The 15773-nt window shown below is 33.9% G+C and overlaps 1 protein-coding gene across 2 annotated transcripts in view; it reads right to left on the bottom strand.

Annotated features, from left to right (window-relative positions):
• Positions 1-600: 600 nt before the first annotated feature.
• The window catches only part of LOC149802458 (uncharacterized), a 33097-nt gene continuing 17924 nt past the window's right edge, over positions 601-15773 (bottom strand). The window contains exons 5-10 of one of the 2 annotated variants that reach the window (XM_089951696.1): positions 13481-13505; positions 12687-12825; positions 10120-10323; positions 8284-8371; positions 5196-5252; positions 601-1170 (exon numbers count right to left, since the gene is read on the bottom strand). In XM_089951696.1, the coding sequence (XP_089807822.1) occupies positions 1055-1170; positions 5196-5252; positions 8284-8371; positions 10120-10323; positions 12687-12825; positions 13481-13505 (629 nt within the window). In that variant the 3' untranslated portion in view covers positions 601-1054. Of the gene's footprint in view, positions 1171-5195; positions 5253-8283; positions 8372-10119; positions 10327-12686; positions 12826-13480; positions 13506-15773 lie in introns of both variants that reach the window. The other variant, XM_089951695.1, reaches the window with a different exon arrangement.

A 15773-nucleotide genomic window follows, 5' to 3' on the forward strand; every position in this document is an offset into this window, starting at 1 on the left:
AACTATGCACCACATTAGTCTACAATGAAATTTCAGTGTCGCTACAGCTATCCATTTTCAAGATGACTACCATGCTGACCATACAGAAGTCAGACGTCATTTTCATTTAGTACCAACCACACATGATAAGAAGTCTTTTAGTGAAAACCCATGTTAAGTTAACAGCCTTCTGTTTAGGGGTAGTAATAACAAGATTTGGTGGCAATAGTGCAGGTCTGATTGGCACCACTGTCATTTAGTACCATGCAGACATCACAAGACTTAAAGTAAAAATGCCATGTAGATATGACCATCCATTCAGGAGTGTTTGTTGACATTTTCAAAACTGCTACAATTTTCGGACTAATTGGGCAAAAACCTACACAACAGAAGGACTACCTGCAATGACACTTGCCCTTCTGAACTCAGGAGGCCCATGGTTCCTCACTTCTCACCTAGCACTCTCTCACTCACTCTCTCTCTTATAAATCTGAATTAATATGTGCAAATGTAGTCCTCAGCCACTTGTCCTGGCTTGATAAACACAACAGACAAAATTCAGCAACTTGTCTGGTAACTGAAAAGCAATACACTGCTTGAGCATGAAAAACTTAAGTGAGATGAATTTACAGCTTTATTAAAGAGCATTATCTGTACAAATTTGACCCAGATCATATTTCATGAATACAAACAACTGCTCAAGATCCAAGCCAACGCAAATATAATTTTAAGTTAAAATCCAATTTATCATTAAAAATGTCTACATCAAAGTCCACTGCAAGACTTACCATTTAGTTAATGTCGGGAAAGTACTGTCTCAAGTATGTCTTCCCTTACCTTACTATGTCCTGCAATCATATGGAGTTTACACAACTGTTCCCATAAGTGTATATACTGCATCACATGATAGATGATCAAATACAAAGAAAATCACAATGACAAAATTAAGTTTGTAAATCCTCAGTGAACACTTAGCTTAACACTGGTGTAGATTACATCCTATATCTCTCCAGAACTCTGTCCGTTGCTATAGTATTCAACCGGTATGGCTGGTCCTTGCGATGCCTAGGAGGTCTTAATATCTGCCTCCACCTTGCTGTGGTCTAAAATTACCTCCACTCCCTGGGTAAGGCATATTGTACATGGGTGGCCCTCCCTGCATATTCATTCCTTGCGCCATTGCCATCATTCCTGAAGAACGAAAAAGGTTTGATTCAGTCATGTTGTTGTTAAAATTATGTGTGGAAACAAATGTTTAAAAAAATATAATTCATAAGCATTTCCTCAATCTTATTTCTGGGAAATGGGAAGCATTTTTTGCTGGTTTAATTTAAGATTGTCAAAAATCACACAAGTTTTGCCCCACATAATTAAAAATAATTTAACAATAAAAGTCAATAAAAATTAAAAAACTGCAAACTTTAAACATAGAAATTTCCCAAAAATTAAATATGTATAAACTGAATAAGGAAATTTCCCATTAAATGGTATATGTTCATTATTACATATGCATGAGTGTTTGAATCAAGCAAATGATAGAGACAGACATCAGAAATGGATTAAGAAAATACCGGCATTTCCCAGTCCATATTATAAATTCAAAATTCATTTTTATGCAATCAACATAAAACATCTTCATTCAGAAGTTATGTTTATTTGGACACATCAGTGCCAAAAAATAATGTCTAAGCTCAACACCTTCCTGACTAGCCATTGTTAACAAGTGTAGTGGAAGATGTTAAAGTAAAAAATGTAGCTCCTCAGCTGGTAATTGATAATAGATTCATGAAAAAAGTAGAAAAAAAATTTGGCACTATAAAAAACAATTATACCCTCAAAAAATCAGTCATATTCTAAGTCTCTGGATAAAGGTCTTTGTGTACCACAAAGTTTAGCCATGCATTAAGGCTATTAGACCTATTTTTTTTAAAATTAAGCTAAACAACTAGTTTCCAAATGGGAAATAAACAAGAATTATATTTAGTTTTTGGTATCATGCTTGTGACCTGTTTTATGCGATAATATGAGAACATTAAATGCGTTTCTCAGGCCCAATTTATTTTTTACATCGTAACATTAGGGTGTGTGGTTTTGTGATATCTTTCAATAGTTTGGCCACTGATAAAGCTGTCAACATGTACCTGCCCATTCATAATTAGCCAGGTAATAAAATAAAGTTGAGAATCCTTCTGACTGGGCCTGTATACATTCTCACTGTGCCTGTTTACATTCTCACTGTCAAGCAGAAGTGTGACTCTTCCAGTAAATAATCGACCTTAATCCCACAGCATTGTTTCCCACGTGACAACCCCACACATACTAACTCCACCCCACCCTGAGAGGTATAAGCGTAATTATTGGTATTGTAAGTGGCAAAAAAGCACAATCTGGGTGTAAAAGGCATAATCTATGTATTACATGCCTGAATTACAACCCGTATGAAAACTATATTTTCTTTTACTAATAACTGTTTCTGCTGCTGTTGTTAAAATTATTTTCACAAACGGCAAAATTGATATGGGTTAGAACCAGAATACAAACATAAAATATGGCCACAAAATATACTCAAAAATTATTAATATTCAGCACTCACTTCAACTTGTCTACATGTGTAACTTTTACCGAGTGATCATAAACTGGAATTCTACAATGATCATCGTCAGGTGCTCAGAGGGCTGCATACAATTATTTTCATATTCTACTTTTAATGTTTGTAAAGCAATGTTGATTATCACTTTTTCTGATCTAACATGCTTTAAAATTTCAAAAGATCCATCTGCTTTAACATTTTCTATCACATAACATCCACAACTCACATCACAAAGCATTTCACTTAACATCTGGCACCATTTTCTTTAAAAGTACAGACTGGTTCACTGACTAACTAGCTTTCAATAAAATGAATCTGTTAAGCAAAGTTCACGTTTGAAGAAACCTGTCTGTTTTCTTGGAAATGGGTCATATAGTTGCTATAAATAGCAAATAAGGAAAGTACTCTTTTGCAGTAGTCACCTTTTTAAGAATATTCTCAAATTTATTTAAGTGGAATTAAAAAGATGATAATAAAATGACAAAAGCAACATTTTATTGCTTTATTTTTATTTTTATTTTGTAATTTAGCAAAAGGTGCAATCCATATGCAGTTTCACAAGAAAACTTAATTTGGTGAAAAAAGCGGAATGATTACACCAAAAGCATACAAATTGGCAAGTAGCATAGAGTGGCTACTTGAACTTGCCACACAACTGACGGGTTCGGCTGCAACCTTTAATAGATTTCAGAAACAGTATGATCAAAGTGTTACTTACAAAGCTCATGTTCAGTCTCTAAATAAGCATCCACATGACAGTGAAACCAAGGAAAGTGAGTAGCGCAATATTTCTTATGACTATACCGACCAGGACAATTTACCAGACGATGATGGAGGATTTAAAAAATGTATCAGGCAACATAAAATATGCATGTTTCCTACTGTACTGGTTTTAAAATTAGGGTAGGAGTTGTGTTTTTTTTAAACATTATATGTATTATAATGATTAGTATAAACAATGTACTAAGTGCTTCAAGTACTGGGCAAAACTGGCTCAATTGGATGCACAAATCAATTCAGGATTTTTTGTACAAAAAATTTTACCCTGTGGGTAAAAAGTGCTAGGTCGGCAACACAAAAAACAAACAGTCGGTCAAAAGGAAACAATTTTTTTCGGCCTCAGACATTAGGAATAATTCTTGGCCTTTGTAGCAAATGACATTAGGTAGTGAAATAAATACATACTGTGAATTTACAAAAATGCCAACTTAACTTCAGGTCTGTACACATTTAATACAATTTCCTTTGATCAGATACCCAGTCAATAGGATTGAAGGGTTTGAGAAAAGAAATGAAAATTGCACTCTACTTTTAAGTTGTCTGTATTCTGCCTATTGTACATTTAATTTTGAATGGTAGGTTGACCAGCACGCCATCTGTTTTTGTCCATCTAGCATGTACATCAGACTAAAGTTTAACACCATTTTCAGGTTCAAATTCACTCACTGGTACTTTAATACCACTTTCCCAGTTCCAATAATCTGATACTCCATTACCACTTTCCCAGTTTCAATAATCTGGTACTCCATTACCATTTTCCCAGTTCCAATAATCTGGTACTCCATTACCACTTTCCCAGGGCCAATAAACTGGTTCTCCATTACCACTTTCTAGTTCCAATAATCTGGTATACTTCCTAACTTTAGAAATAAATTGCCTTCATCTTTATGCTCAGCCAGTATGAACCATGCCAGGAATCAGCCATTTTGGGTCTTCTAGGTAGGCTGTATTATAAATGCACATTTATAAAACTTTGATATAAGATTCAAACAATGATGGGATGTTTGTTCAGGGGGCTATTGTGCCGATCAAATTTAGTTTAACAACCATTCCATGTCAAGCCAAAGAACCAAAATGTGTAAATAAAAAGGGGTGTTGAAACATGTACTACAATACCTTTACTGGTGTGACTTGTCATGACAAGCACTTAAGGATGAACTGCTGAATAAAAATTGCATACTGCACCAAGTATATTTTCATATATACAACTGTAAACTAATTTGTGGGAATTCTCACACATCATTGTTCTCCAAGTGTACAAATTCATACAAATTATGCAGGATTCAAGCAATCAAGCACCCTGGCAGCATCTCTGTAAATGGTATTACCATTCCTCCCATTCCAGAACCCTGAACATTCTGGTCCAAACAACCATAAACATTACTTTTTCTCATATCTGCATCTCCCTTTTTTCTTTCTCTCTGCTGCCTTTTTTTAAATGCCTATTTACAGTCCTTGACTTGTGCACTATTTTTACACTGAGAAACTATATTCTATGTACAAGTCTAACATATTAGTGCAAGTACTTCCTGAAAAATCTAGTATTGTTTCTATTTCTGTCCATGTAAAGACATGCGTGGAAGGGAAAGAGATGGGAAAAGACCAAGTGGTATGACCCATAGATTTTAATCTGAACATCCCACCAACCAACTCCTGTCAAACCAACTGGGAAGATACCAAAATGTCAAGCTTTGGCACAATCTACATGTACAGGACTATGAATAGTCCAAGAGTTCAAGGATTTTTCAAACATACGTCAGCTTGAAAGGACCATTTCATATTATCCTTCTCTGAGAACACAGGGATAAGGATTCTTTTTTTAAAAAAAGCTTTGCATGTGACCAACCTTGTGGTGGTGGTACTGGAGGCCTCATCCTTGGATTTCCTTGTGATGGTGGTGGTCCTGAAATTGCACAATTACATTTCACTGTAGTGGGTTCAATTTCACCAAACATCAAACATTTTAATAACAACAACACCAGAATGTAATTTTTTACTAGAGACACTGTCAAAAGATTCATTAAAACCTTTTCATCAATTTAAAAGTTGAAAATCGACTACAATGTTCAGAATGTTTTCATCCATTAAATGCAATTCTATGTTTACCTTTGGAATAGCTACACCCATTAAATGCAATTCTATGTTTACCTTTGGAATAGCTACACCCATTAAATGCAATTCTATGTTTACCTTTGGAATAGCTACACCCATTAAATGCAATTCTATGTTTACCTTTTGAATAACTAAATCCATTAAATGCAATTCTATGTTTACCTTTAGAATAGCTACACCCATTAAATGCAATTCTATGTTTACCTTTGGAATAGCTACACCCATTAAATGCAATTCTATGTTTACCTTTGGAATAGCTACACCCATTAAATGCAATTCTATGTTTACCTTTTGAATAACTAAATCCATTAAATGCAATTCTATGTTCACCTTTGGAATAGCTACACCCATTAAATGCAATTCTATGTTTACCTTTGGAATAACTACACCCATTAAATGCAATTCTATGTTTACTTTTTGAATAACTTTATCCATTAAATGCAATTCTTTGTTTACCTTTGGAATAGCTACACCCATTAAATGCAATTCTATGTTTACCTTTTGAATAACTTTATCCATTAAATGCAATTCTATGTTTACCATTTTGAATAACTACATCCATTAAATGCAATTCTATGTTTACCTTTGGAATAGCTACATCCATTATATGCAATTCTATGTTCAAGCTGTTAAACAAGAGTGTAGCAAAAATTGTTACCTGTTTTATTTCTTCAAGATCTACATACAGTAAACATCACTCATCCGGAAGTCAATTTTCTGGATTAATCACATGTACGGACTAACACAGTGATCCCAAAAATATTTTATTTATTATTGTACATCTATAAATAAAACCGATTTGATAAATATGATACCAACACAAAATGGACTAAGTGAATCATAAACAAACACAATCAAATTTTATCTTGTACAGTTATAATTTATAATGTTATCATGAAAAATTAAATTATCTCTTTACAATAAAAATAAATGTATTTTCGGACAAGAGAGCAAGAGATACAAGAAAAATGTTCATTTTTACACCCATATGTCAAACATGGGGGCTGCTTTGACAATATGTAATTTGCCTTAACAAAAATCCCAAGGTAATCAAGAATGGCATAAGACTCGTAATGATCTTATCACTGGCATTCTCTAAACAAATTAACTGTCAAAATGATCAACTGTGACTTAATGGGTGGTAAAAGTTAATCAACTATGGCACTGATGTTAACAGAATCCATATAAGCTGAACTGACTTTGATCAAACCCTGCTAATATTTATGTTTGCAAAAACACACAAAATGACTGTCCATCAGAAATATCTCCACTTTCTGACCAAACCAATTATCCAAACAATATGTATCCTAAATTTGTAAGAATAATCATTACACTGAGTAAGTGAATCAAGAGACATCAGTGACATCAGAGAAAGTTTTTCAAGATGTGTTTTTTCAAATTCTTAGCATGATCTGTGAGAGAACCAAACCCTATAGCATATTAACTGAGAAGGCTGTCTCATAGGATAGATAACACTTTCATAACAATGCTCACTTTCCAAAACAAGCCTAACAACTCAAAATTCATCTTACCTTTGTGCACTATCTCCACATGTCTCTAACCATGACCATTATAATCCAGACATATCTGGAGATATAAACTGTGTCCAGATAATTGGTTTCATCTGAATAACTGATCATTTTAAGAGAATAAAGTCTGTCTGGTAAAACTTAAATTTAGTGTTTATCATCACTAAATTAACATAAGCAATGTCTAGATGATGGGCATTTTACAGTGCCAATTTTCCTTGTGTAAATTGTTGCTGTCTTACAGACATTTTTCAGCATATGGTAGGCTATACATGGTGTCCAGTGTAACTGATGGAGGAAGAACTTGGGGAAACGTTTCCCAGTAAGAACAACCAACTCATGGGAAGCTAATGGCAAGCTTCAGTACATACACACATTGGCCGAGCTCAAGACTTGAACCCAGGCTGACAAAGTTTAAACGGCAGTGATCAATAAAGGTTGATCACTTTAGACCCACTGGCCACCCACAGCCATGTTGTGTAAATTATATCCAACCACAAACAACAAAAAATCAGGTATGCAACTGCAAAATATCCTAGCATGTCTTTTAGGGTCTTTGCCATTTTTTGTACCCATGATAAAAGTTCACAGTTCAATATAATTATACACCAAGAAGTTGGGGTTCTTGCTGACTCAACAAAAACAAATTCCATTAATTTTCCATGGCAATTTCACAAAACACAAAGACCATAATAACTGGCATTGTCAAGTAAAATTAACTGTCATGTTCAAAACAAAATATATGAATCAGTACTCAGTGCTGTATGAAATTAATTTATCAATTTTGAACTTCACCATCATAAACTCCATGGCTTATGCAAAACTTTTCCAGGGCTATTTCACAAAACTCAAGTACCACAATATCTGGCATTGTCAAGTAAAATTAACTGTCATGTTCAAAACAAAATTTATCAATCAGTGCTCCGTGCTGTATAAAATTAATTTATCAATTTTGAACTTCACCATCATAAATTCCATGGCTTTTCCAAAACATTTCAATGTGAGAAATCCCAGGACTTTTCAAGGCCCTGGAAATTTATTTTTTTACATTCCAAAACTTTCCAGGATTGCAAGATCTGTGGGAACTTGACAGTAATATGCATTATGAAGAGGGATACAATGAATCTGCCATTACTAAAAAGTGAATTTGCATATTTAATGTAAAATAATATACACGTTATAACAGGGATAAAACCAAGTATAGATATCTTGAACAATTTACAAGGTACCCATAAACTTGTCATGTTTTATAAAAGCATAGTTATGAGGTTAACGGTGAAAAGTTTGACTTACCTCTAGAGACTGGAGGCATGCCCTGTTGTATGGTGTTTTTACCTGGAATCAAAGCCTGGTACTTTGGAAGGCTGGCCCTTTTCTCCTCCTGGATCAAACATAATGACCAAATATTTGAAGAATATGACAAGCCAGCTATTAAATGCTTTACAAACTTGTGAGGTATTTTAAGGACTAAATAAATAGCAACAAGTACTGCGAATGGTACATTATTTGCCCACCGTTTGTTTAATAGTACTCTACGTATGTGTTAGTATGACATGACTGATTGGGGATTACAGGCCAATGGGTCTTAATGACTGACTTTTAGTCAAGGTACACAACCTTGAAATAAACATATGCAGAAACCAATATCAGCCTTCCATTACCTTGTTAAAAATTAAAGTTATTATGCAAAGGCATTTTGACCAAGAAGTCTCTAAGACTTTGATGATTTTTGGCCAGGGGTATGCAGTCTTCATCTAACTTGCTGTGCAGAAACCTTCATTTTCTTATCAGACTTATCATGACCATGACCTCTCATCTTCAGTCTCAAAACTACAGGTTTTTCCTTACCCAAAGCGCAAGTCATCCATAAAATTTGATCAAGAACATCATTCTGCAAACCCCATTTTCTGGAGTCACATGGACTTACTTTGGACCCAAGAATCAATAGGAATCTACAATCCCTGTAGTGCAAGCCCTCCATAAAGCTGGTGACAGTGATCCTGACTGCATTCAGACCCACAAATCAGTAAGGCTCTTTCTTAGCTAAGTGTACACAAACTTCCACGAAGGTATGCGGTAAGATCTAAACATTCTGTGCAGAAATAATTTATTTTCTGCAACTGACCTTGCCACACACACAAATTATTTTTTAAAAAAAATTATTCTTTGCGCCAAGTACAAGCCTTCTGCAAATTTTATTTCAGGCCCAAGACGAGGAACTAAACTTATTGTACAGAGGCCATTTTTCATTTTTTCTTCTTTCAGTTAATGCCCATGACCTTTGACCTTCTTACACCAAAATCAATAGGTTTCTTCCTTACTCTGAGTGCAAACATTCACAAAGCTTGGTGTGGTCTATGAGGTAAAATGATATCAAGTGCAAACATTCACAAAGCTTGGTGTGGTCTATGAGGTAAAATGATATCAAGTGCAAACATTCACAAAGCTTGGTGTGGTCTATGAGGTAAAATGATATCAAGTGCAAACATTTTGATGTATCTTTGCTTAGTGACCTTGATCTCTGACCTATTTTAACCCCAAATTACTGTGAGTTATTCTTGTCTCATTATAAACCAGGTACAAGTTTGGTCAAGGTATCTGTAATACATGTCAAGTTATTGAAAGTAACACTTTCGTGCATGACTTTGATCTTTTGAGCACAAAATCTATAGGTTCATTTCTTTCAGCCCAAAATGAAAGCTACTTAGAAACTCAAGTTACTGTGCAGAAACAGATCAATACCAGTAATGCAAAGTGAACAAAATATTTCAAAGCAAAATAAACGAACAGTTTCCCTTTGTGAACATCTACACAGTACTCATTCTTTTCACAAGCTTACAAGTATTTTAAACACATTTCAAACAGGAAAGATTCACCTTGGGTAAAATCTGCACATGGAGAACTTTTACAGTTCAAACATTCTACAAATCGTTTTGAAACATTTTCTTTCTAAATGAGAACTCAATTACTGTACTTACAAATGCACGTCATTTCATTCATAGTATCTGGAGAAGCAGTGTTCCTCTTCTACTCCTGGTAAAACGTCTCTTAGGAATACAATAGTAATCATCTACAATTCAACCATGCCAACAGTTATGTACCCATATATACAAATCATAAAGCACTTACCAAAGATATATCCTCATCGGGGTGCATCAATTTGGATGTCAAACCTGAGCTAGATTCTGGCTTTTTTATGACAGGTGCACCAGTGATTGTAGCATTAGCTGAGATAGAGGATGCTGTTGAGCTAGCAGTGGTGATTGCTGCTGCTGCAGGGAAGGTTGGCTTCATGGAAGCGGACATCTTGGGGGAACCACTTACTTCTGTTGACTGCTGCAAAAAATTATTTACTGTAAGCACCTCAAAAGTTGGTTTCAAATTCCTATAATGACAATTGTGCTAATTCTTTAATGAATATTAGGTATTCTTACATCATTAAGTCCATTTCAACTGGTTTTGCACATGTTATATTTTGACACTCAAACATGAGACCTGCACATGAAAACTGAGGAAAGACATTACCTATATCCTTTTTGAAAGTAATTCACAAATAATTTACTTATCTAATAATCATCATGTACAAAAGCAATCTAACATGTCTTCTTAAAATCAATGAATTACCAAAGCACCTGAGAGAAAAAACATTCAGGTCCTCAGGCTTCAATACAGGCAACAATTATCTAAAGTTCCAGCAACACATTTGAACTTGCTGTATATTCTATGTTGTTGGACTGTTTATCGGCACCAATTTTCTTTGCCAAAATAATTTTTGATCCCAGACATCATTTTAAAATATTTTTATACACGTATTTATGTTTTCAGACAAAAAAGTAAATCTGCAATAATGTTAAAAAGAAAGAGAAACTAATACAACCTTAAAACATTAACCCCTAGCGACGACTTAATGGGGCAGGAGGTAGTAGCCTACTGCCAAGCTCTGTGGCGTCATGGTCATGCATGATACACTAAAGTGGGTGGTATTATAGAAAGGTAGACAGATGTAGCTCTACAATGATACCAAATAATCTGGAATATCTAGTTGCATTACAAAATACAGATACAAAAATCTCATTTTTTGGACCTGGCTTTTCTCTACAGAAAATTTGCCTGTGGTCGGAATCCAATTTTGTGTCCGGATTTTAGACTTTTTGGTCTCAGATCAAAGGCAAACCGGTATGAACTGCAAACAGACAGATAAGCCTTTGCAAAAAGTAGGATAAGATGGGCTTTTGGAATAAAGAGTGGTCTTGATACAAAAATAATGGCTCCGTTTAGCAAATTTTTTTATTTAAAAAATCCAACTTTTACCCTTCTGCTCATGTGCGAGTCAAATAGCCAATGAAAAACTACGTTTCTAACATTCTAACACAACTAGGCAGTATGTTATTGAAAGATCACCAGGGATTTGGTGTTTTCGGATCTATTCAAAAATAGCTTTCAAAATGTGTTTTCTACTCAATTTTCAGGCAAAAATGACAAAACCTCCAGGGGTTAATGTGTTAAAAAAATGTAAGAAAATATTGAAAACTGGTAAAAAAATATTTCACTATTCCTTAGGTTACTGATACATATTGCAAATAACATGTTTAAAACTACATTACTGACCTGATGAGAAAATTTGAATTTCAATCATTAAAACATTAACAAACCATGTCATCAATATTAAATTAGAAAGTTCTTAAAGTCAAAAGTGACTTTCATGTGGAAAATGTTGGCCTAACATTGCCGTTGTGGACAATAATTTTAACTGCATCCGCCCATGTACTGGTGACATGCAGGAATTACTTTCAATAGATAATTTATTTACAAAAATTACTATAATACAAAATGGATCTTTATATTTCATGTCTTATATGCTTTATCAATTTATACATAACTGGAAATCAACTGAGATATAACTGGAATGTATGTTATTTCACTATTTTACTTCTGTACAAAAACTAGAATTGGTTTAGTGGTTTCGTAGCAATACACAAGACCAAACTTCAACTCTTCCACCTGTTACTGAAACAAACTCTTACATTAACGACCGGGCAAAATTACAATCATGACAGGTACTATTATATAAATTTTCTTTACTTTTATAACTGCAACCAATCTGAGTTGTTTCTCGTTCAAATTATTCACAGGTAGCAGATAATGTCCAGAGATTACAAGACTAAATTCTTTTGTGTGAAGATGTGTTGATCAAAATTTTCAATTTAAAATGTGATTACTCTGCTGTGTGTCTTAAGGGATAGCATAAGGTTTTATGTATGTATCTGGTTGCTTGGTCCTGGATTTTTTGGTTGTTTTTTCTTTGTTTACAATGAATAAACAAATATTGTATGCTTTTGGACAGAGTGAAAGTTAGTTGCTACTGTGTGAATGCATGTAGAAAACCCATGTATGACCCCAGGAATTATAAAGGACAAAGGTTAAAATGTAATGAGACACAGCAAAACAGGTTTACAGTGGCCAAAGTCTTTCACGAGAAGGTAATAAAGTACAGCAACTCAATGACAAGATGTAAATCCGTTTTCTATAATTTACTTAAATATGTTTTTGAGTGGTGAGAAATGATACCCCAGTGTAGTTCTTAAACACAATGTTGATGGATGTATGCAGGACACATGACCATAGCATAGGCTCCAATAACTTTGGACCTGTAAGCTAAAACACTTTTTATTATAAAAAGGGTGATCAAATCTTACAATTGCTGCAGCTGCTGATGGAAAGAGAGGTTTTGATGCTGTGGACTGAGGAGGCATGGCTGGCTTATGTGGCATAGGAGGCACTCCTGGCATGAAATTTGGAGGTCGTGGTGGCATGGGCATATTAGGGCCTGGCATGCTGTAACAATAAACAAACAGAACAATAATTTGAACCTTAAAGATAATTTATCCAGATTTATCTACATGGGTTGCAACAATGACGAACTCCTTAACTCTCATAAGTGTTTTTTCATCTGAGGCAATGACACATGAAAAACCTGCAAAAGACCATATTTACAATACTGAACTAATCAAAGGATATAGGGTTATTTTTCCAGAAAAGATTCAATTAAATATTCCATAAAGTATTGATTGTACGCACTCTGCTCATCAGCCAATACAGATATTCCAGATAAACACTAATTAATAATAATAATAATAATAATAATAATAACAATAATAATGGTTCATTTCAAAGAATGATAAATCCTTTTACTTGAAGTTGCTGCCATTTAATGCACAAACAATTCTAAAATACTATTCCTACTAGTTTGGTTCTGATCTGATGTGATCCACAATAAAATAAATAAAAACAAGCATCTAAGTCCTATCAGCAGTTAGATCACCAAACAGCTGTATTAACTGCAAGATATTTTGTAAGTTGATTTATCAACACTAATCAATGTTACACATAAACTTGTCTAATGAATTCCCTTTTAAATATGAGAGTAGCACAACTTGCAAAATTATGTAGAATCTGTATGTCTCAGAATGTCAGGAGTAATTCTACTTACCCCATGTGTCCCATCTGTCCTGGCCCTGAAATGAAATTAAAATTCTCTTAATTCACTTTTCCAAGTTTCAATTTTCATGGAATTTGTTGCAACTACAAATGCTACCGGTAAATTTACAACTTAGCAAAGAAAGATCCTAATTTGTTCTTAAAAAAACATATGAAAATATTAATTTACTGTACCAAACGTGATGAAAGGAAAATATGAAGGCAATTATTTATACTTATTCAATCAGTAAAATATAACTCACTTTGCACAGGCACTGGCTATCGGAATTCAAATCTGATATTTTAACACCAGGGAAGAAATGTGCAATTTAATGCATATAAAAGACAATGGGAAAGAAATTAAGTTATTATTTCAATATGAATATCCAAAATAAATATCACACAAGTACTTTCTGATCTATATTAATGATCTACAATTAAATAATGAATCCACAAATATATACAGATTTGTTGGTTGCAGATGATGCAACCTTGTAAACATCTAGTTCTAATACTGAAGTTATCCACACAAGATTAAACCCAGACCTTATTAGAGTCCAAAACTGGGCACAACAAAATAGGATGGTAATTAATGAAGGTAAAACAAAATTTATGATTTTGGGGACATCACAAAAGCTACACAATTCAGGGACCCCAGAACTATCTCTTGCAATAAATAATCATCCATTAAAAAATATCAAACATGAAAAGCTTGTAGGTGTAGCCGTAGATAATAATTTATTATGGGATGACCATATTGATAAGCTCTGTAAACAGTGTCATCCAAAATTGCTCTACTTAGCAGAATCAAGAAATATTTACCTATGGAAACTCGCAATCTATACAAGTCATATATTCTTCCAACAATGGATTATTGTTCAAATGTATGGGGAAACTTTGCTAAATCCGAGCTTGACAGGATTTATAACCTTCAGAAACGAGTAGCATGCATAACTTTAGATGCATCTATTTAATCATCCCTCAAAAGCATGGTTTACAGAACTCAAATGGCTCACAATATATGACAGGATTGATTTTCACAAGGCAGTTCTTTTATCTAAATGTCTACATAGAACAGCACCAGAGTATCTTCAGGACTTATTCAGGCCTTTCTCAACACAATACCAGTTGAGATCAATATCACATGGAAACCTTCAAGGACCAAAACCAAAAATAAAGCAATTTAAAAAGAGCTTCCAATACTCTGGTACAATTCTGTGGAACAAGCCCCCTACATGTAAAATCTGCTGACAATATTAGAGAATTTAAGAAGAGATATCATGAGCATGCATGTGCTTCTAACAGATAATGGAAATTAGTATTTTAATACTAAACATGTTAAAATAAACAGTAATTATTGCTATCCTCATATAATATGCATTGTTATACTCTGCTTACGAGGGTCTCAAGGGAGAATAGTCTTTGATCAATGAGTCACCCTCTATAAATAAAGCATTATTATTATTTTATTATTATTATTATTATTGATTTTATAGTAAGTTTAACTGTATACGCTTTATTTTATTCAAGTGCAATGATGGGACTTTCAGTCTTGGGGTACATGTTTTCAAAATTTCCAATCATCGAAGTCCAAAAGTGAAAACTAATGGAACCCATGAACATAATTTGGAATCTGGAATTTTAACTACATATTCAGTATAATTCTGCAAAATCTGGAATAGTGGAAAGTTCCATAGCAAAAGTTGGTCTGTTTTTAGCACAGCACTGTAACCTAAACCATACAATCCTGGACCAAACACAAATTTTTTATATGCATGATATCTGAAGTGTTTGACCTTCTGGATAAGAATAAGTTACATAGAGAGTAAAGATGCAATGAACCCTAACTGTCTATTTTTCCAGGCTGCCATTCAGAAAGTTTCATATTTTCTTCAGCAGCAATGATCAGAATCCGGTAAATCTCATCATTATGGCAGTGTAATACTCTAGTAATCTAGTCAGACAATAAAAAATGCAGAATCACCTGCAAACCATTCATTTTCTTTACCTTCCTTACATGTGGCTTACAAACAGTATCTTATTAAGACACCTTGGATGCCAGAAAAATGAGTTTTGTATTTCCAGATGTGAAATAAACTGCATGCAACTTCATTTTAAAGTCATCTAACCCAACAATACAATTATTATGATGTTATTATTATATGTTTACATGGCAGTGCAGTTTAAAAACTGGTTTTATCTAAGGGTACTTCAACTTGAATAAGTATTTTGATTGGTTCATTTAATGTAAAGACCAGAAATCAGCACTATGAATTCCAAATGCAAACTCTAAATTTATTACTTTA

The sequence above is a fragment of the Sinohyriopsis cumingii genome, chromosome 3 (genome assembly GCF_028554795.1).
Source record: "Sinohyriopsis cumingii isolate HCF-2022 chromosome 3, ASM2855479v2, whole genome shotgun sequence".
In the NCBI taxonomy this organism is placed as follows: domain Eukaryota; kingdom Metazoa; phylum Mollusca; class Bivalvia; order Unionida; family Unionidae; genus Sinohyriopsis; species Sinohyriopsis cumingii.